Here is a 20,199-nt window from a genome sequence, read left to right as displayed (position 1 = left end):
ATGATAAAAAAAAAAAATAGTTGCTAAATCAGGTTGGATCTGTACCCACCAGAGGCAATAGAGCACATCACTCTTGTCATTTGTCGATGCATTAGTCAAATCTTGAGTCAAATTCTTGAGTTGCTATTCCGCCAAAGCAGCCAAAGTACAGAGTCATCTAGAATTGTTAAAATGGCAGAAGGCCAAGACGAACCTAAAAAGATTACAATTACTGTAAAGACACCTAAAGAGAAACAGCAAGTCGAAATCGAGGAAGACTCTGATATAAAAAAAGTAAGTACAGCGTCGTTAGACTTCATTTTCATGGCGTAATAACATAGATATTGCATACGCAATCAGCGATGACATTTCTGTAATCATTCGGCAACAAATTAAATGCGTCTCGGTGATTTTAGCTAAAGGAAGTGCTGGGCACCAAGTTTAACTCGGAGCCGGAGCAACTATGTCTCATTTTCGCTGGAAAAATAATGAATGACGCGGACACGCTGAAACAGCATAATATTAAGGATGGGTTGACAGTTCATCTTGTTATCAAGACCCCTCCGAGACCGGAACCCGAGGGAGCAACAAGACGCCCACCAGGTAAAAACTATTTATATTTTCCACTGTTTTAATAATATGTACAACTTTATCCCTGCTAGATTATGTACAAATTTACCATAGTACATTTATGTATGCTATGGGCAAGTGAACACAATGTTCTATGATTGCTGGATGTGATAATGTTCCTGTGGTGTGTTATACTATTTCCATAAGTACTACAACCAATAAAGATTGATTATTATTGATAATTAACATTGATCAGTTTCAGTTAAATGTGGTTGTTTAAAAATTTCATTAGGGTCAAGGGTGCTAGAATAATTTGTGTGTCTTGTGTGTGTAAAGGCAGCAATATATTCGTACACATTGCCCATTCAGAATATGTAGTGATTGCATGTTGGCATGTAACTGGAAAGTAAGGAATAAATATACATACACTTTAAAAATAAATTTATTTACCTCCATTTGCCTACAATTTCTGATACTTTAAATGATATTGTACAAACTTTCATACCCTATTCTAAGCTTTGTCAGCAATAAACATTTAAATTTTAAAGTCTACGTAGTATATAAACTTTAAAATGCATTTTTGCCATTTATAATACCATTTTTCATTTAACTCTTACAAAAGAGCAGATCAAACTTGTCAAAGAAAAGCAGATCAGCTTTGTCAACCTTTACTGTATTGTAACTTTCCCACTAATGTTATAAATGTGAATTGTCTACCTTCATGATGCACTGTTGGTCTGTGGTCTTATGATTGAAATATAATAGACAGATTTTGAAGTTTATAATATCTGAATTCTATCTGATCTGATTTGATCCGGGTGTGTTGCTTATAAACATTACAGGTGTATGGGTTTAATATAACAGTCATACCAATCTATCTCACCTGACTACTTCTAGTGGCAAAAAGTACATTCTGGCTGACAAACTATCTATAAGAAAAAATACACTTTAATCCATTCTTACTTAGTGACATAAGGCTTATAATATGGATCCTACCTCATAACTGATTATAAATATTGAATGTAACATAATTGTTTTTTTTTAGCTGATATTGGTGCTACACCATTTGGATTGAATTCACTCGGAGGACTTGCTGGTCTAGAAAGCTTGGGTCTTGGCCAAAGCACTTTTATGGATCTTCAGGTATATTAATATAGAATTAGGTATTTTTCAATTATTGTTATTTTATGGCATTACTTTAGGACATTACTGTCCTATTGAATAATCTTACTGACTTTATTTAGACAAATAAAATGAAAATTTATATGTTGTTGGTGGTTGTGTGTGCTAAAAACCAACCTATGTTGCTTTATAAGTAAGCTAAATTTACTAGTCCAGGATTCTAGAGGCTAAGCACATGTTGGATTTTATTCTCAATGCCATAAAAACTGTATACACTGTAGACTACTTGTCTACTGTTTAGTTACTTCAGTGTACCAAAGTGTTATAATATTGTTATTTGTAATTTAATTAAGTAACATGTAAATCATGTTTCAGGCACGAATGCAACAAGAGTTGCTATCAAACCCAGATATGTTGAGACAAGTTTTAGACAATCCATTGGTGCAGCAAATGATGAATGACCCAGAGAACATGCGTTCACTTATCACATCCAACCCGCAGATGCAGGATTTAATGTCTGTAAGTAAACAATTATGCAAGTAAATATTTTGCATAGACCGCTGTCATTTTAATGCAGATGTATGATTTTTCGACTCCATTGATCCATATCTCCCATAGCTAAGCTAAGCTCTATGGGTATGATTAAAAAATTGTTCCAATTAGTGAGTTTGAATCACACTACATTTCAGTATGTTCCTCATATTTTAAGAGGTTCTTCTTTATATTTATGCAATATTTAGCATATTGCATAAATATATTGTCCCCTCTTAAAATATTATCTGTACCTCCACATTACCATTCGATTTTGATTTAAACTAAACAATGGACATCATGTTTTTTCGGTATTATGTGCGTTTTTTATTTTAAGGAATCTTAATAATACTTGTTTGCAATGAAAAATGTAAAAGTAAAACTGCATATCTGAGAGTTCTCCATAGTGTTCTCAGTTATGTGAAGTCTACCAATCTAAAATAGGCTGGCCAACGTTTACTATGGCCTAAACCCTTTTCATTTGGATGCACATGCCTTATGATGGGCTGATAATGAGAATGAAACTACAGTAAAAACACTTACTCTCATTACTTAAATCAGATATTGGCTCTATATGAACTAAACCATTGTTATCTCCAACATATAGATGCCTAGGGCAATTGCAGACCGACGTTGGTAGTCATATGTTCAGCCGTAGTAACGGTAATATTGTGTGATTCAACAGAGAAATCCTGAATGAGAATGAAACTACAGTAAAAACACTTACTCTTATTACTTAAATCAGATATTGGCTCTATATGAACTAAACCATTGTTATCTCCAACATGTAGATGCCTAGGGCAATTGCAGACCGACGTTGGTAGTTCAGCCGTGGTAACGGTAATATTGTGTGATTCAACAGAGAAATCCTGAAATTAGCCACATGCTGAACAACCCTGAGTTACTTCGCCAAACAATGGAATTGGCACGAAACCCTGCCATGCTGCAAGAACTGATGAGGTCCCACGATAGAGCCCTATCCAACCTTGAGAGTATACCTGGTATGATATTGTTACTTAAACTTAAAAAGCTTTCTGACCTAAAGTGCCCAAGTGCTTTGTATTTAACTTTAGAGTAGTACAGTGACCCGTCCAATATCACACATTTTACAAACATTTTTCATTACTACACTTGATGATTAAATGATTGCATCACTTATTTTTCCTCCTAAGAATCTCTGTAAGATGGTTTTCGAGGCAATTCATCTATTTAAAAGTTTTAATTTATTTATCTGCAGGTGGCTACAATGCGTTGCAGCGCATGTACCGTGACATCCAGGAGCCGATGTTGAATGTGGCTAGCAGCATGGCAGGGAATCCATTCTCGGGACTAGTTGATAATTCAGGTAATATTATTTCTTACTTGTATACAAGTTAGCCCTTACACAAAAGAATTAGCGCCAATATGAAATAAAACGAAACTTTTGCGACTAGCCCATACAGCTTCCGATGTTTATTGGATTTTGACGGCTGACTGGCGCAGTGGGCAGTGAATCCATGACCGTGGGATCGATTCCCACAACTGGAACATGTTTATGGAATGAACATTAATATTTTTCAGTGTCTGGGTGTTTATCTGTATATTATAAGTATACATGTATGTTATTCATAAAAATATTCATCAGTAATCTTTGTACCCTTAAAAAAAGCTACGCTTACTTTGGGGCTAGATGGCGAAGTCGTACTATTTTTTTTGTTACGTATTTAGTATATTTATTATTATTTATTCGTGGAAGGCAGCCCTTCCATTTTTTCGCTTGGCATCACGGAATACCAAAGTGTCATCCTTTTGCTCAATTTTTATAGACTGCATATAAGTAGGTGCCCGGTCCACCTCCACTTTAGAAGGTCAATTCTCGTAAGTATTTTCTACTTCTTTCTTTCTCTGGGCTTGCCTTCGTACTTGGTTGGCCGGAACCTTCCTTTGTACGTAGTGCCACTGGTACGGCTCCCCGCTGGGTCACTCCTGTTCCACTCTATCTGGAGTGAGCTCGGCTAAGCTCAATCCAGATAGAAGTATATTGGTAACGTTTTTACCCTGATGTCCTCATTTTGGATCCCGTATTACCGCCGATATTAAACAAACCCCAAAAAAGCGTGGCACAGGCTTAGGATAAAGATGCATTGTAATCTTCATACTATCTTAATTTAATGTAGAAACAAATGTTTTCCGACCACTTCGTTAATAACGTAAAATAACATATACTGACCCTTTGTCATCATCATCATCATATCAACCCATTACCGGTATACTACAGGGCACGGGTCTCCTCCCTTAATGAGAAGGGGTTAAGGCTGTAGTCCACCAACGCTGGCCCACTGCGGATTGGTGGACACACCTTTTTTTTTTTTTAATTTTTTTTTATTTTATTTTATATATATATATATATATATATAAACTTTGACAATACACACATCGCCATCTAGCCCCAAAGTAAGCGTAGCTTGTGTTATGAGTACTAAGATAGCTGATGAATATTTTTATGAATATAATACACATAAATACTTATAATATACATATAGACACTGAAAAACAATCATGTTCATCACACAAACATTTTCCAGTTGTGGGAATCGAGCCCACGGCCTAGGACTCAGAAAGCAGGGTCGCTGCCCACTGCGCCAGTCGGCCGTCTTTGAGAATATTATGAAGAACTCCCAGTTACACAGGTTTCCTCACGATGTTTTCCTTCACTTTTAATTGCTTGTAACGCACATAACTTAAAAAAGTTAGAGGTGCGCGCTGGGATTCGAACTCGAGAAAATAAAGTCAAAGTCCTACCGACTGGGCTATCACCGTTTCATATACTGACCCTTATACTGATAAAAATAAACTATACGATTTATTTACGACACCAAGAGGTTTATTTACCGCCTCGCTGGCGATACAGTTAAGCAATGCGTAAAAAGTGTGCATACATAATTTATTAGCTATTTGTATTCATTTTTGGTAAGAATGAGGAACATTTTTACTACTCGGTCGCGTTTATATTTATTCCCTTTGAAAAACCTCTCTTTATATTCGTGTAAGTGGTGATAGCCTAGTTAGGACTTCGGCTTCACTTTCGCTGGACCGAGTTCGAATCCCAGCGCGCACCTCTAATATTCCTTAGTTATGTGCGTTTTAAGCAATTAAAATGTATTATTTGCTTTAACGCCCAAGGAAAAAGTCGTGAGGAAACCTGCATGCCTGAGAGTTCTCAGGCGTCCTCATAATGTCTATAATGTCCTCAAAGGCGTGTGAAGCCCACCAATACGCATTGGGCTAGCGTGGTGGATTACGGCCTTTACCCTTCTCACTGTGGGAGAAGAGACCCGTGCCCTGTTGTGGGCCTCCAAGACAACTCTTGGGCAAAGTAATTAAAGATAGTAAAGGTAAATACTTATGCACCATAAGTATATTGCATAAGGTATACCATGAAGCTACCTTTGGCGACGCGCGCCTCCCTGGTGCAGCGATCAGCGCTGTGGGTTTAAGTAAAAGGTTCCGGGTTCGATACCCGGCAGGGCAAGTTTGGGAATTGATAATTTCTGAGTTTTCTCTGACCTGGGCTCTCGGGAGGCTTCGGCCGTGGCTAGTTACCAACAAAGACGTGCCGCTAAGCTATTTAGCCTTCCGGCGGTACGCCCCCGTACAATCCGATTTAATATAACTGACATACCCCTAAAAGGTTAGTCCGTTACCATCTTAGACTGCATCATCACTTACCAGCAGGTGAGATTGCAGACAAGGGCTAACTTGTAGTTGAATAAGAAACAAACATATAATACTAGCTGTTGCCCGCGACTCGTCTGCGTTTGATTTTGTTTTTAAAGTATTCAGTATCGCTAAGCCTTAAATGAGTATAGTAGTATATATCAGTGGCGTGCACTAGGTTTCATACCAGGGTATGCACACAGCAGGAAAATTGCATAAAACGGCAAAAATCCTCCTCCTATACGAGCTACATATAAATTATAGGGTAAGCAGTGTTTTTGTGCATGTATGAAGTGCACGCCACTGGTATATATATATATATATAACATGTGACTGTCAATTAATTATAGACAAATAATTTGCAATAAAATAAAATTAATTAAAAATCGGTTAAGTAGTTTAGGAGTCCATCACGGACAAACATCGTGACAGGAGATTTATATATATTAAGATTATGTAGCGTGGTATACCGCCAATGGTTCGGGTAAAGTACCCGATCATTTTTCTGTGCAATTGCGTCCACAGTCCAGATAGCGTTAATGGTTGCCAACCTCCGATAGAAGTCGGCACTGCAAGACGAAGAAGTAAAAATTTATACGCGTTTCTTTAAAGATGGCACCAACCCGCAACAAGGCGCAGAAAACAGACAGCCCTTGCCGAACCCTTGGCACCGGGGAGGTTCCAACACGTCGAGCACTGGCGGCGCGGCGGGCCCGGGGCTCATCAACACCCCCGGCATGCAGTCGCTGTTGCAGCAGATGTCGGAGAACCCTCGCCTGGTGCAGTCCATGCTGTCGGCACCCTACACCAACAGCATGCTGCAGGCCCTGTCCGCTGACCCGGAAATGGCCTCCCAACTCATAAACCAGGTACATAAGATAAAGTCAAATTTATAGAAATGATCTATATATTTACTTATAATACTTGAAAAATGTGTACATAGCCCCAAAATAAGCTAAGCTTGTATTTTGGGAACTAAGATGATTACAGAATATTTTTATGAATAATATACATAAATACTTATAAAATACAACATACAAAAACATTCATGTTCATCATACAAACATTTACCAGTTGTGGGAACCAAACTCTCTGGAACAGTTAAATTTTGCAGCCAAAGCACTGCAACATTTACGTATTAATTGGATGTTATATCTACATATGCCCATGTTTGGTTAAAACTGTGTATAAAAATGTGGGAGATGATCGAAATTCTTTTGTTTAACTTTGGAGAAAATGTCTTCTATCCATGCCGTACAGTCTCACTTCTTTTTGCTGAGATAAAAACCATAAACTATCTTGATGCAAAATAATAAAAAAGTGCGTTCGTGTAACCTTTACGCGCGATTGAAGTAAAACTTCTTTGGCGTTGACGGCATATGAGGTTGGGGAAAAAGTTTCTTCGCATTTAAAAAAAAAATTCAAAACACTTTTTAACATTGCTCATTTACATTTTAACTAGAGAATGTAGGTACCATTTTGGTAGATAACTTTTTGCCATCTTCTATAGAAATTTTGGGGCTTCCGATCAAAAAACCGCGATAATTAGTTTTGGCACTCATCCCTTGATGTTAACCTGACACTGCCTAAAGCATTCTGAAGAGACCGAAACAGGTGGAAATCTGAAGGTGTAAGGTCAGGACTATACCTCCCAGCCAAACTCTTGCTGAGTTATGATTTTTAATCTGATGAATTTTTACTAACTTTGCTATTCACAATTGATCCGTTTGAAAATATTTGCTCCCTAGAGAAGTTTTTCGCGCCTAAAGAAGTTTTACTTTAGAGAAACGGAACGTGCCGTTTCTCTGCGTGAAACGAGGAGAAATAAACTTGAAAATTTATAATTTTGTATCATAATGTTTGTTTTAGAATCCCATGTTCGCCAACAACCCTCAGCTCCAGGAACAAATCCGCACTATGATGCCACAGATGATCACCCAGCTACAGAATCCCGAGATGCAACAGATGATGTCTAATCCACAGGTGCCTATAAAATTATTGTTGAAAAATGTTTCTTACCCAAATGTCTTATTAGGAAGGAGAAATTCGGTCTTATACTTAAAAGCACATGACTTTCGATCCATACCAATGTTTTTTTTTGTGATATATCTGTTTCTAATGTTATTTGTTGAAGTCTGATAATAATAATACGCAGTTTTTCAGTATCGATGTATCAAAAACATATATATCTCCAAAAAAATCGTATTCAATACATACTTTAAGACCAACTATAAAGTCAAGCTTGATGGGCACAACAACTATAGTTATTGAAAAAAATGAGCAATACGTTTATTACCAACTAAGAATTTAAACATATAATACAGTTATTGTATATTTAATATTAATATCTTACGTAATTTTTGCATTTAGTTTTTGTTCAGTACTGTATTTTAATTTTTTCTGTTTTATAATAGTAAAGAAATTTTAATTAGGTCATAGTTACAAAAATAAAGTTTTTTTTTTTATTATTTCATAACGATTGTTCGCAGGCGTTGAACGCACTGCTTCAGATCCAACAAGGCATGGAGCAACTCCGCGCCGCGGCCCCCACACTCGTCAACAACATAGGCTTTGGACCGGCGGCCGCGGGGGCCACGCCCACCGCCACGCCCCCTGCACCCCCCGCCGCGCCCAGCGCCCAGCCCGCGGCCAACCAGCAGGCGCGCCAACAACAAAACACCGAGCTTTTCTCACAGGTACATGATCGGTTCCGCTAGGTGCCAGTTTGCCGCTGTGGATGCTGTGGATCGCCGAGCCAGGAGACTTATTGCAGAGGATTCACATCCAACATCCCATCTTAGACCACACCTTACTTTCCATCCGGTGTGAGATTGTGTTCAAGGGCTAGTCTATTACAGATATTTTTGTACTGTAATAATGTGTAATGTATAGGAATTAATCAATATCATCATTACAACCCGTTATTGGCCAACAGCGCGGCTCTCAGTTCACCGATATCCACTCAGATTAACTAGGGTTCATCCTGTAGCCTACCACCCGACTGCAGATTCGGAGACCTCGCAGACCTTTAGAAACATTATGTCTCCATAATGTTCTCAAAGACCAGGCATGCATGTCCATACTTTCCTTAGCCGTTTCACTAGGTGATATTTAATTGTTTGAAAAGCACGTAACTCCTAAAAGCTAGTTTCGTACCCGGGATCGAACTATTTCCCTTTCGAAAGGACGGCTGAAGTTCTAACCACTAGGCTATCACCATATTCAATTATATTGAGTTAGCTATCCAAACTGTTAATGAAAAGTAATATTAATGGGTCCTTTCAGTTTATGCAACGCATGGTGTCGGCGATGTCAAATAATCAGACGAACACGCAGCAGCCGCCGGAACAGCGCTATTCCCAACAGTTGGAACAGCTTACTGCGATGGGTTTTCTCAACCGAGATGCTAATTTGCAAGGTAACTATATATATCTTTGTATATATATTTCTTGTATGCGTGTGTATGTCGCTGAACTCTTCCTAGACGGCTGGACCGATTTGAATGAATTTTTTGGTATACGTTTGGGTGGCACCAGGGGGATGGTTTAGATTGACAAATTAGCCCGACACATGGCGCTGGGGTCCGCTAGTAATCTAATATATTTGTTACTGGGTAGTGGGTCGATATTTGTTAGACGCGCTAACCGGCTTCAAAAAAAAAAGGAGGAGCTTCGCAATTCGGTTGTATTTCTTGTTTATGTTTTTTTAGCTCAGAACTTTGTCAAAATCTTTTTAAAGTATCTTGTTTCTAATATTTGGTCGCGTTAAACTGATGATGAAGATCACGGATGGCCACAGGAATTACACAATAATTATATAATATGAATCCGTTTGAGAGATCTAAATTCCTTACAACTGATTTTTTCTTTTACTTACGTTCTATCAATAGACCTCAGGAGTGTTCGGCAAAAGCTTTCACAAAATTACAAAAAAAAGTTTTACTCTTCAATTATTTCCATACTCAAAAACAACTCCTAAATTGCGAGCGAGCAAATCTTGAACTAAGGCCAGTAGCCTATTCTGCTCTGTCGTGTCGTTACCGCACGGAATACTTTTTTCATATATATTTTTTATTATATTTTGATATTAATTATTCTCATAAATTACCACTAAGAGTGATCCATATGTTTATATTTGCATACCATTTGTTTCAGCTCTAATTGCAACCTTCGGTGATGTGAACGCGGCAGTAGAGAGGTTATTGGCTCTCGGTCAGTTGTCAATGAGCTAACACCCGCGCGGCGCATACATTGCACTGACTTGCACCACAATTTTGAACACATTTTAACCCATTACTACGAAGTTGTATTACGTTTACATTTTCGATTAGGTCTAAATGTTTTCTTTTTTGATGTCTGACAAAATATAGCAAATAATATTATTTGTTCAATGGTGTTGTGCAAGTAACTTTTCAACTTTTTATAATATGTTAAAGAAAGACAAAACATCGTCCTGAATTTTGACTCTTCATTGAAATTCACGTAACAAAAGGTCTATAAAATAAATAGATTGCGTCTTAAATTTAATAATTTAAATTCATTCCTTCTACTTTAGGTATTATATATTTTTTTTCTTTTTAGACATAAATCATTCGTAACGGTTATGTTGCAAACATTTAACATGTTTGCTGTATTTAAATTAATAATATATTATATTATTATAACAAAGATTTTTTCTTGTATGTCTTACAGTCCTATGAGTACATATTTTTAGTTTTTGCAATGTTAGATAAATGATGTAGTTTTATGTAAATAGTTTTGCTTTAAAATGAGTGTGGTGGCAAATCTTGAGTTAAATTGAAATGTTAATAATGTGCTATTGATGTGTACAGTCATTTTTAATTTTTCTTACTCACTAATGCTTCATTTAAGAAATTAAACGAGAAAACATACAGTATCCATACTTAAATTTTGTTCTGTTTTTATGTTAAAAATCAGCCAAGTGAATTTGTGTTTAGTTTCAATATATTTGAAATTTTATACAGATTGTATCGTTGTTCCAACTCTTTGTGGGTGATGCATCTTTCCAAATGTTAAATAAAAAAAAGGCATGGTATTTGACGGTTGTACAGTAATTTTTATAATTTCTTTTTGCGGTGGTAGAACTTTGAAATAAGCAATATTGTGCTTTATTCTATTAAACATATAGCAAATTATTTTAAGTTTAAACACAAAAACCGATAACTGTTGCTCAGTTTTGTTAAGGGTTTCGTTAAATTTCCATGAATTATATCTAGAATAATATTAATACAAAACACTAATCAATAAAGTTTGAAAACGCTTACTATGTTGTTCTTACTTCCAAAAAACTTACCCTAAATAAATAATTTTAAATTCTGATTTCATGTTATTATTATATGGTTATTTTATGTATATTCTTTCTATTTGAATAAAGAATTTACGAATTTAAAACTGCACCTGGCCAACGAAGTCTGACAGGTCAAAGGAATTAGCAAAATTTTAATTAACTGTTTAGTACAATTAAAGTATTTCACCATCACCAGCCTACTAGCACTCCCACAGCTGGGCTAGGCTTTATTCTCCCCTTTGAGACATGGGGATTGACACTGCCAACTACCTAACTCCGGCTGAGGATTTGTACAGTAAAACGTCATATCTAGCTATTATTTGTATAGTATTTGCCCAGCAGCTATTAGCTAGCTACTGCTATTACATTCATGGTTAGGCGATAAAAGGGGATAGTTGAACCCAAAACGGAAGAAAGCTGCAAATAGAAAGCAAGCTTTTCCATAATATTAGGTTGGGGACAAAGTTTCTTCGCATTTTTTAAGAAAATTCTGAACATTTTTTAATATAGTTTAATTACATTTACCTAGAGTATGTAGGTATCATTTTGTTAGAAAACTTTATGCCATCTTGTAGGTAGGGACATAATCCCATTGCTATAGAAATTTTGGTGCTTCTGATCAAAAAACCGCGACAAGTATTTTTGGCAGTCCTCTCGTGATGTTAACCTGACACTGCCTAAAGAATTCTGAAGAGAGCGAAACAGGTGGAAATCTGAAGGTGCAAGATCAGCACTATACGGCGGATGCATTAACAAGTCCAAGCCAAACTCTCTTAATTTTTACTGAGTGGCTAAAGATGTGTGAGATATAGCGTTATCATGATGAAAAAGCAGACCCCTTCTGTCGAATAATTCCGGCCCCTTTCTCTCAACTTCGTGCTTTAATCTCATCAGTTGTTCGCAGTAAAGTTCAGAATTGATGATTCTGCCTAGTGGTAACAGCTCATAATGAATAATGCCCTTCCAATCCCACAACACACATCATCACCTTGTTGCGAGTAAACCCGGGTTTCGCCACAGTCGGTGAAGCCTAACCGACCTTTGACCACGTTCTTGTCGTACATTATCTACTTCTCATCACCAGCTTCTTCAAAAATGGTTCGGTTTCATTACGTCGTAATAAAGAATCACAAATGAGTACACGGTTCATTAGGTTTTGTAGTGTACCTATAGGTTTTAGAAAGAGGATCTAGTAGACGAGAGTCAAATGCCAGCTGTCTACGTCGACTGGCAACTGGGAACTGGGGGATCGGAGGTTGGGGAACGAAGCGTGCGGTGTGTGCTTATTGATATAGCTAGCAAGAGAGTGTTTGTTTTAATACCATTGTTATTAGTTATTACTAGTATTTTACAGGTTTCTTTTAGTGAGCTCGTGAGGTACCCAAACATCCAGCTTTTTTGTGTACCCAGTTTTTTTCAAATGGGCCAAAACTATTTTGTGGTCAATTCCCAGTTCTTCAACTTCGTTGTGCATAAATACTGAATACTGATATGCCGATCTTGCTCCACTTTTTCCAAAATGGCATCAATTTTATCCATAATAGGGCGACCAGAGCGAGAAGCATCGTTGACATAAAATTTACGGGTCGACACGCAACAAATTTGTGCTATTCTCACAGACGCTGCACGTAAAAAAGTCTGAACCCATAGTTGTATCGCCATGAAATGAAATTGTATAGCCATTGGCCCTGGCCCATGGTTGTCATCGGGGCTGTCAATGTCACATCTAGAAACTTTTTTTCTTTATGGTCATAAAAAAAATTAAATGAATTTAGCAATGAATAATTTTCTAAATTTAAGTTTTACGAAGAATAAGCAAATATTAAACTTATTTTATGTACATACATAATCGTGCAATATCACAAGACAGTTGTAAATGCCAATCAAATATTTAGTTTCGACTGTAGACAGGTTTTAAGGTTAGTTTTTAATCAATAACTACTTTGAAATTTCTTCAATGAAAAGCATAAAGTTTTTTCAATATACCTAACTGAAGTCAAGTGTTGTTCCAGAATATGTATTCTCCGCGTCAGAAAATACTTTGGTTCGCATTTAGCTCGAGGATTTTTGTGCTGTTCCTTCAAGCTATATCCAATGTTATTCTACCAGATCATAATGCAGATGTATTTGTCAGTCCTGAGGATCCAACCTTGCGTAAAAGTAGACTAGACTTTATAGTTGATATAGTTTTAGGTGGCATGAAACGGTGGGACGCACAGTATTTTATACACATAGCTCAATACGGATACACTTATGAAAATTGTTTAGCATTTTTTCCTCTGTATCCACTAATTGTGAGGTATGTTGCTTATATATTGAATAGTATTTTAGGCTCATTCCTGAACTTCCATAGTTCTCTGTTAATATCTGCGACTCTTGTTAATTTACTGTTTTTTATAAAATCTGCTGATATCTTGCATAGACTAAGTATAAGAATACTTAAAAGTGAAAGTAGAGCATACAAGTCTGCAATTTTATACTGTGTTAACCCAGCTAGTATTTTTTTTTCAGCTCCTTATTCTGAGCCATCATTTGCATTTATGTCTTTTTATACAATGTTTAAATGTACAGAAAACGAAACATTGAGGTTTGCTAACATAGATATTACAAGTGCATTGCCTGCTGGATTATCTATGATTTCCAGATCTAATGGGATTGTTAATTTAGGATTTATTTTTTATGCTAGTTTTAAAAATGTGATAGAGCGTACTTTACCTGAAATTGTGTACAAATATAAGACTCTTAAGCATAGAATAGTTCTTCCATGTTTACTTCTACCATTGTTTACATCTAGTTTAGCACTGTTCATGACTGTGATAGTAGCCATCATTCCATTTGTTTTAGTCCAAACATACAATTATTTTAAATTTTGTATTCATAGTGATCACAATTTGCCAGAATTTTTATCCAGTACAGAATTCATATTGCCGGGAACTGCTGAAAGTCCATGGTGTAACAGTTCACTGCCTTTGTCATACTCATATGTACAAAATCACTACTGGGATGTTGGTTTGTTTAAGTATTATAAGATAAAACAGATACCAAATTTTATGCTTGCCTTTCCAATCATTTTCTTTATCTTATATAACTGCTTCTGTTATACAAAAAACAATTTGAGATTATGTTTTAAACTTGGCTTAAAGGAAAACATTTTCAGTTATGGTTATGCAAGCAAGATAACCTATAGACAAAAACAGTACTGTAAATCTTTTGGGGCCAATGATCCTTCATTCTTTGTATATGTAGTACATGTTTTGGGTTTAACAACATTTTGTATTGCATTTGTTCATATTCAAGTGGCAACAAGACTCCTGGCTTCTTGTAGTCCAGTTTTGTACTGGATTTGCTCGAGTAAGATGAATGTTGGCCCCACACCAACTTCAGACCAAAACACCATCAATGAGCACTTTCGCCGCATTGGTGTTGGTAAGAGAATACCATCACACCATTTATCCATAGCTAATTTAGAAGGTGTTGACAATATGTATAGTAAGTGGAAAACCTTTTTAATATCTAGGAGAATGCCAGACTTTCAATCACAAATCATACAGTTTTATTTTCTTGGGTACCTTGTAGTTGGTACTATTTTGTTTTCTAATTTTTATCCTTGGACTTGATTCAATTTTATTGGATAGGTTGCAAGGTCATACATATCACACAGGTAATTGAATATTTTAAAATAATTTAATATGATCAATTGTTCAGACATATCATTTGCAATATTTTAAAGCAAGTTTTTATATATTAAATCTTGTTAAATCTTTTAGCTTAGGTTTTAAAACTTTAAATGATAATAATATTTCTCTCTGCTTGGAGTTTAATAACGCATGGGGCCTTTTAAAAACAAGTCCATTATACATTTTGACCAAAAGTTGTCATATTAGATATACATAATTGCTTAAAATATTGATAGACAAAGCTAGTTAGATAAAGTGATTTTAACTTAAGTAAAAGTATATAGTATTTTACTTCAATTAATAATAATTAGTATTTCTTGCATTGTATTTAAGTTTATTAAAAAAAATATTTAGTAGTTTATTCCTGTTCTCACTTTTATTATTACTACTACTGATCGCTTCTATTGTAATAACATCTTTAATACTCATAAATCTGAAACTTTGTTATAAAAAATAAATGAGTTTGCTATTGCAGTGAAACAATTCAATATTAATAACATAATTCACAATAATTGCTTATGATATTGCTTGTTTTCAAGAGTTCAATAAAAAAAAATGAATTAATTAAAAATTTCTTTTATTATAAAATATACCACGTATTTACAGCAGCGATTACAAAAACTTATGTTTAACATTATTATAATATGAAATTTTGTAAAATATAAAATCCAATCACACAATCAATATCCATCTGTGTGCATAATATTAAATTTAAGAAAATGTGTACACTTAAACTAGCTGTTTGATTAAAAAACTGGGTTTAAAAGCTCAAAAATTTGTTTTACAACACTTGCATGAAATAATTTAGAAACTACTCTCATTTTTATTCTATCTATGACTAATCTAAGAGTAAAACAGAGTGATACAATTAGTTATACACAGTTATAAATAGCTCAATGGACAAGCTTATTCATGAAGTTGATAAAATACTGCCTATTTGTTAAAATATTTTAATTATTGTTGTTAAGTAGTGTTCATAGAGTATATATACCTTTCGGTGTTTAATAGGAGGCAGCTTAAACATGCATGGGTTTGAACATTGTTCTAACTAGTTCAATAAATAACACTCAGAAATGTATGGTTAACCAGCATTTTTCTGGCAGTATGTTATTATTTTAATGTCTTTGTTGTTTTAAAGCCTGTTTTTATTCTTAACTGGTACTGTCAACAATACACTCTGAAATGGCAGGTTTAGGGGAATCAGCAGTGGAGTCTGGCAGCATTTGTTCTTCTTCGACGGGATCGGCTTCCTTTTCACCTTCCTGAGAGTCGGCGGCGGAGGTTTGCACGTCCCCGCCGCCGGCGTGACCCTATGCGACCGCCAAAGCCTCTTGTAATCTAAGCCTCGCCCGCTTAACACGGTCCTCTTGACGTCGCAAATCATCTTTCGTTATAGTGACAGCAGCAATCAACGGTTGGTCAGGGTTTAAAAAAACACCCGGGCTTTCCATTATTGTTTGCTTTGAACCACTTTGGCCTGGAAATAAATGTTTTTTTTTCTCTATGTGAATAACAAACAAAGAAGTATTGGAGAGGGTGAATCAAGTGACACCTTGTTTGTAAAATCTATCTCACAAAGCAAATGTTTTTTTTTCCACAAGAATTTTTAATATAGTGTATTACATGGAAAAGTATTTTGGATCTTTGCTTTATTTATAATGAAATTTGTAAAACGTTAGTGTACATGGAATATCAGCTATTAAACAACAGTTTCTTATGATGCCAAATGCCTTGATAGTAAAAGAAAAGTAGGGTAAGGGCTAGAGAAATCACAGGGGACAGCTTCCAATTGCTCTTCTTGGATAATTACCCACTCACTCTCATCTATCTAGATTGGTACAGCAGTTGAGCTGAACATAGATAATAAATAAATAGTTATTAATATAGAAGTATGGATTTAGAATGTATATACCTGTTATAGGTTGGGATGAAACATGTAAAGCAGTGGCTAGTGACTGTATTGTAGTAGCGTCTGAAATGTACGGCCCCAATGATTTGATGTATTTAGGTAAAGATGTTGTACCAATCACTCCATTTGCGTCACATGCAGTCAAACCCTGAAAGAAGTTTTGTTATAACTATTATTTTTCAACTTACAATATTGTAAAGATTTCAAGGCACTATGTTCAGGTATGTTTATCTATAATTTCTTTGAATAATACTATTCAAAGTGGAATTGCTATATGTGACATTAGCCTGCCTTTCCATATTGGCGCCAGGTTTGCAATAGAGCTTTCTGTGATGAGAACTAATCTTTCTACAATTTAAGTAAGAAACATTACCTCTAAACGTTTCTCCCAGAAAAGTTGCTTTGGTTTTTCTTGAGTGCCATGCTTTAAGTCAGTTTTCACTTTACTTTCCTGAGTTTTATATACAGTGACTGGTTGTTTGAATATGGACGCAGTTTGGCGTATGGGAGGCACGAGAGATGCATCTGAGCGGACACCCCTGGATAAATACATAAGAAAAATAACAACTTTAATAGACAAGTCAATCAAGAAAATACTTAATTCAAAAAACATGTTAACAGTTAAATTAAATATTTATTGAATTGGAAATTATTAAAAGTAAAGTAGTTTTATAGCTATGTATTGCCAAATTGGGAAAACAAATAAAAATAAACAAAACCATTTAGGGTTACCAAAACTCAAGCATCAAAAGTATTGACTCAGTTAATAAAATGCATCACTTTGTTTTTAATAAACATTATTATACCAATTCGGCTCAACATTATTTACCCAATTTTCCCAATAATGGCTATAATACTTGTAAATAAAACTTCTTTTTAATGAAATTAAATTTGGAATAAACCATACTATCTAAATATAAATTACAATTAAAAACCAAAAATAGTTTTGGATGCATTCATAGTTTTTTTTTAATTATTGACAATTTACACACAAAAGACACAAATTTTCACAAGGTATGTCAACTATCTACCTAGATTTAAAAAAATGTATGAATGAAAATTTGTGACAGTATTCCTTTCATGCAATATTAGTCATGCTTTATGAATCTAAGCACTCATTAGACACAGAGTCTTATTAATAAATGTGTTCATTATATTGCTAAAGCAATGTTAATTCAAAGTCTGACATTTGAAAGTTACTGTTACTTTAAGTGGTAAAAAACACTGCATTACTTCTATAATATGCCATATTTATTAATAGGGGGTGAGAAAGTGCAGATTTTTAAAATATAATAGGTACAATTTTTATTAGCAAAAATTATTTACACCTGTAAAAGTCTCCTCATTTCCTAAGCAAAATTAGTAACTTTAGTAAAAACCTAATACACTATAATAATTAATATCAAACTTTATTTCTTAAAAAGCCCTTTCATACCTTGACCAAATGTATATTGATTATTTTTCAGTATACAACAAGGGTAATCACGGCAGTATGTGTTCCTGATTATTGGTAAGATTTAAAAATAAAATAAAAGAATGAGAGTGAAACTTAAAAATAAACATGGAATAAGATCTGAACCATAATTCAGTGTTATGACACTCTTCAATTAAGAGCACATTTCAAATGTAAGAGCATTACAAAAAACTGAGTAGCTATTCAGATGTTATATCATGTTTTTTTGTAGAGTCCTTAGGTTTTGAAAAAAATTATTTTAATAATTTATTTATTTTTAAAGCAGTTTTGTAGACACTAATTTTGGTCCTCTGAGGCACATTTTTTCAAACATACTACAACACTGAAGCAATTATTTTTTAAGAAATAGTGACAGTTAGTATGAAGAGATAACATTTTTATAAGGTTGTGTAAAAATAAGCATTGTGAGGGGTTGGGAGCATAGAAAACTAGAAATCGAAACTACAGTGTGATAACTAATCCATTATAAGCGGCTAATTAAGTGGATCTAAAGAAACAACTTATGTTTTATATTTTTGTATAATTTAAGGTCAATATAAACAGTATTTAGGTTGATCCATGAAGTAAATTACATCTAGAGCACTCTGATACAAGCTGTTGGATATAGAGCATATACAAATGTAACACAAAGCAGGACTGCACTAATGAACACAACACAAGTGAGAGAAGTTATGACACTAATGTGGGAACCTGTAGTCAAACTGCGCTCGAGCTTTCTTGGCCTTGCACAGCAGCATAGTGTTTATTTGACCCTGCTGAAAGTCGAAACACGACAAGTCCACACTATCACCCAGATAACGAACTAGCTCAGGTTTACTGCGAAACTTTTTACCTGTTGGGCTACACAAAAATTTATTGTCACCACAGACCAATCAGCTATGGACAGCTGTGTTAGTTAGTCGTGTTAATTAACTAGCAATTGATGTAGTGGATATTTGACTAAATAAATGATTGGCAACACATTAGAATATGTGATAGTCAAATTTAAACTGTTATGAATATATATATATATATATAAACATGTACACCAGTCAATTACTTAGCGCATATCCTAATACTACAAACTTTGCTCACTCCAAAGTCCCAGATGTTCAAAATGATAAAAGTATTTTTCAGCACTGTACATTATGTGAAACTAAAAAAAATAAGAATTTGTGCAAAATGTTCTTGATCAATTTTCATCAGAAAGTTAAGCTCATTAATAAAAATAAGAATTTAAAATGATGTACAAAGTACCTGTAGTAATAAACATCAACTTTCCCAGCTGAAAGACCAGATTTCCTTATAACTTCCTCTCTTTGCCAACCCTTTGGCAAAGCAGCACAATCACTTCTTTTCTTCTCTATCGAAATATTCATCTTATTAAAATGTCACTTCAGCCGAAAGGACCTAGAAACATGAAATAGCGTTTGAATAATAAATTCGCGAGAAATGTGTGATTTGATATGTAATCTAAAGACTTAATAATTATTCATTATACCTTTACATTATATACTTCAGGGTTCTCCGTATTTTTTATTTATCATGCAATTAGTGTTTGAAAAATTTTACAAAAGTCAAATTTCTAGCATTATAGCGGCTCAAGTCGTAGGTAGATGCTAAGTATATTAATTACCTTTAGATATTTATTTACTGGTACCTATGTGGCTTTAGATACCACTACCATAGAGAAATCTATTAACCACAGCAGCCTAGAGTCATAGTCTTTACCGCAGACTATAGCATGAATATATCCTTATGTCAAATTGATTTAATAAAATGCGATTAATTTTCGCAATACACGCAAAACATTTCAATGGAACATTTATATAAAAACCGCAAATTTGAGGGTTTCCTTTTCTATCCGGGCACAAGAAACCGCAACTACGCTCATCAAAAATAGCACTTTCAAACTTGGATATTTAAGAAGATAATCTGGATTTAATTTGATTACT

General features: G+C 34.9%; 3 protein-coding genes across 6 annotated transcripts; 2 read left to right on the top strand and 1 right to left on the bottom strand.

Annotated features, from left to right (window-relative positions):
• Window positions 1-69: 69 nt before the first annotated feature.
• LOC120632687 (ubiquilin-1) lies at window positions 70-11,181 on the top strand. The gene is made up of 11 exons (XM_039902654.1): window positions 70-273; window positions 396-582; window positions 1,595-1,692; window positions 2,047-2,190; window positions 3,065-3,203; window positions 3,440-3,547; window positions 6,511-6,767; window positions 7,768-7,881; window positions 8,388-8,594; window positions 9,184-9,316; window positions 10,053-11,181. The coding sequence occupies exons 1-11, from the start codon at window positions 172-174 to the stop codon at window positions 10,127-10,129; spliced, it is 1,566 nt and encodes a 521-aa protein (XP_039758588.1). The 5' UTR covers window positions 70-171; the 3' UTR covers window positions 10,130-11,181.
• A 1,806-nt stretch (window positions 11,182-12,987) lies between these two features.
• On the top strand, window positions 12,988-14,927 carry LOC120632616 (GPI mannosyltransferase 2). 2 transcript variants are annotated; one of them, XM_039902555.1, is made up of 2 exons: window positions 12,988-13,124; window positions 13,218-14,927. In XM_039902555.1, the coding sequence occupies exon 2, from the start codon at window positions 13,221-13,223 to the stop codon at window positions 14,820-14,822; it is 1,602 nt and encodes a 533-aa protein (XP_039758489.1). In that variant the 5' UTR covers window positions 12,988-13,124; window positions 13,218-13,220; the 3' UTR covers window positions 14,823-14,927. The 2 variants fall into 2 exon arrangements, with proteins under 2 accessions (XP_039758489.1, XP_039758490.1); XM_039902556.1 differs by having other exon boundaries at window positions 12,995-13,124; window positions 13,202-14,927.
• A 521-nt stretch (window positions 14,928-15,448) lies between these two features.
• On the bottom strand, window positions 15,449-20,039 carry LOC120632617 (methyl-CpG-binding domain protein 3). 3 transcript variants are annotated; one of them, XM_039902558.1, is made up of 6 exons: window positions 19,881-20,039; window positions 19,502-19,654; window positions 18,956-19,105; window positions 17,165-17,330; window positions 16,795-16,939; window positions 15,449-16,359 (listed from the first exon to the last, which is right to left on the bottom strand). In XM_039902558.1, the coding sequence occupies exons 2-6, from the start codon at window positions 19,621-19,623 to the stop codon at window positions 16,193-16,195; spliced, it is 750 nt and encodes a 249-aa protein (XP_039758492.1). In that variant the 5' UTR covers window positions 19,624-19,654; window positions 19,881-20,039; the 3' UTR covers window positions 15,449-16,192. The 3 variants fall into 3 exon arrangements, with proteins under 3 accessions (XP_039758492.1, XP_039758491.1, XP_039758493.1); XM_039902557.1 differs by having other exon boundaries at window positions 19,746-19,940; XM_039902559.1 differs by lacking the exon at window positions 18,956-19,105 and having other exon boundaries at window positions 15,452-16,359; window positions 19,746-19,933.
• Between the last annotated feature and the right edge of the window lie 160 nt (window positions 20,040-20,199).

The sequence above is a fragment of the Pararge aegeria genome, chromosome 20 (assembly GCF_905163445.1).
Source record: "Pararge aegeria chromosome 20, ilParAegt1.1, whole genome shotgun sequence".
NCBI classification, from domain to species: domain Eukaryota; kingdom Metazoa; phylum Arthropoda; class Insecta; order Lepidoptera; family Nymphalidae; genus Pararge; species Pararge aegeria.
The sequence above is the reverse complement of the archived record's forward strand: the minus strand, read 5'-3'. Positions and strand labels throughout refer to the sequence as shown.

Excerpts from the sequence above, each read along its gene's own strand:
- LOC120632687 (XM_039902654.1), top strand. The coding sequence starts at position 172 with ATGGCAGAAGGCCAAGACGAACCTAAAAAGATTACAATTACTGTAAAG. Across the intron at positions 2,191-3,064 it reads AGATGCAGGATTTAATGTCT|AGAAATCCTGAAATTAGCCA; the intron begins GTAAGTAAACAA and ends GTGATTCAACAG. Across the intron at positions 6,768-7,767 it reads CCTCCCAACTCATAAACCAG|AATCCCATGTTCGCCAACAA; the intron begins GTACATAAGATA and ends TGTTTGTTTTAG.
- LOC120632616 (XM_039902555.1), top strand. The coding sequence starts at position 13,221 with ATGTATTCTCCGCGTCAGAAAATACTTTGGTTCGCATTTAGCTCGAGG.
- LOC120632617 (XM_039902558.1), bottom strand. The coding sequence starts at position 19,623 with ATGAATATTTCGATAGAGAAGAAAAGAAGTGATTGTGCTGCTTTGCCA. Across the intron at positions 17,331-18,955 it reads CGAGCGCAGTTTGACTACAG|GGGTGTCCGCTCAGATGCAT; the intron begins GTTCCCACATTA and ends GTATTTATCCAG. Across the intron at positions 16,940-17,164 it reads TCTGGGAGAAACGTTTAGAG|GGTTTGACTGCATGTGACGC; the intron begins GTAATGTTTCTT and ends AACTTCTTTCAG.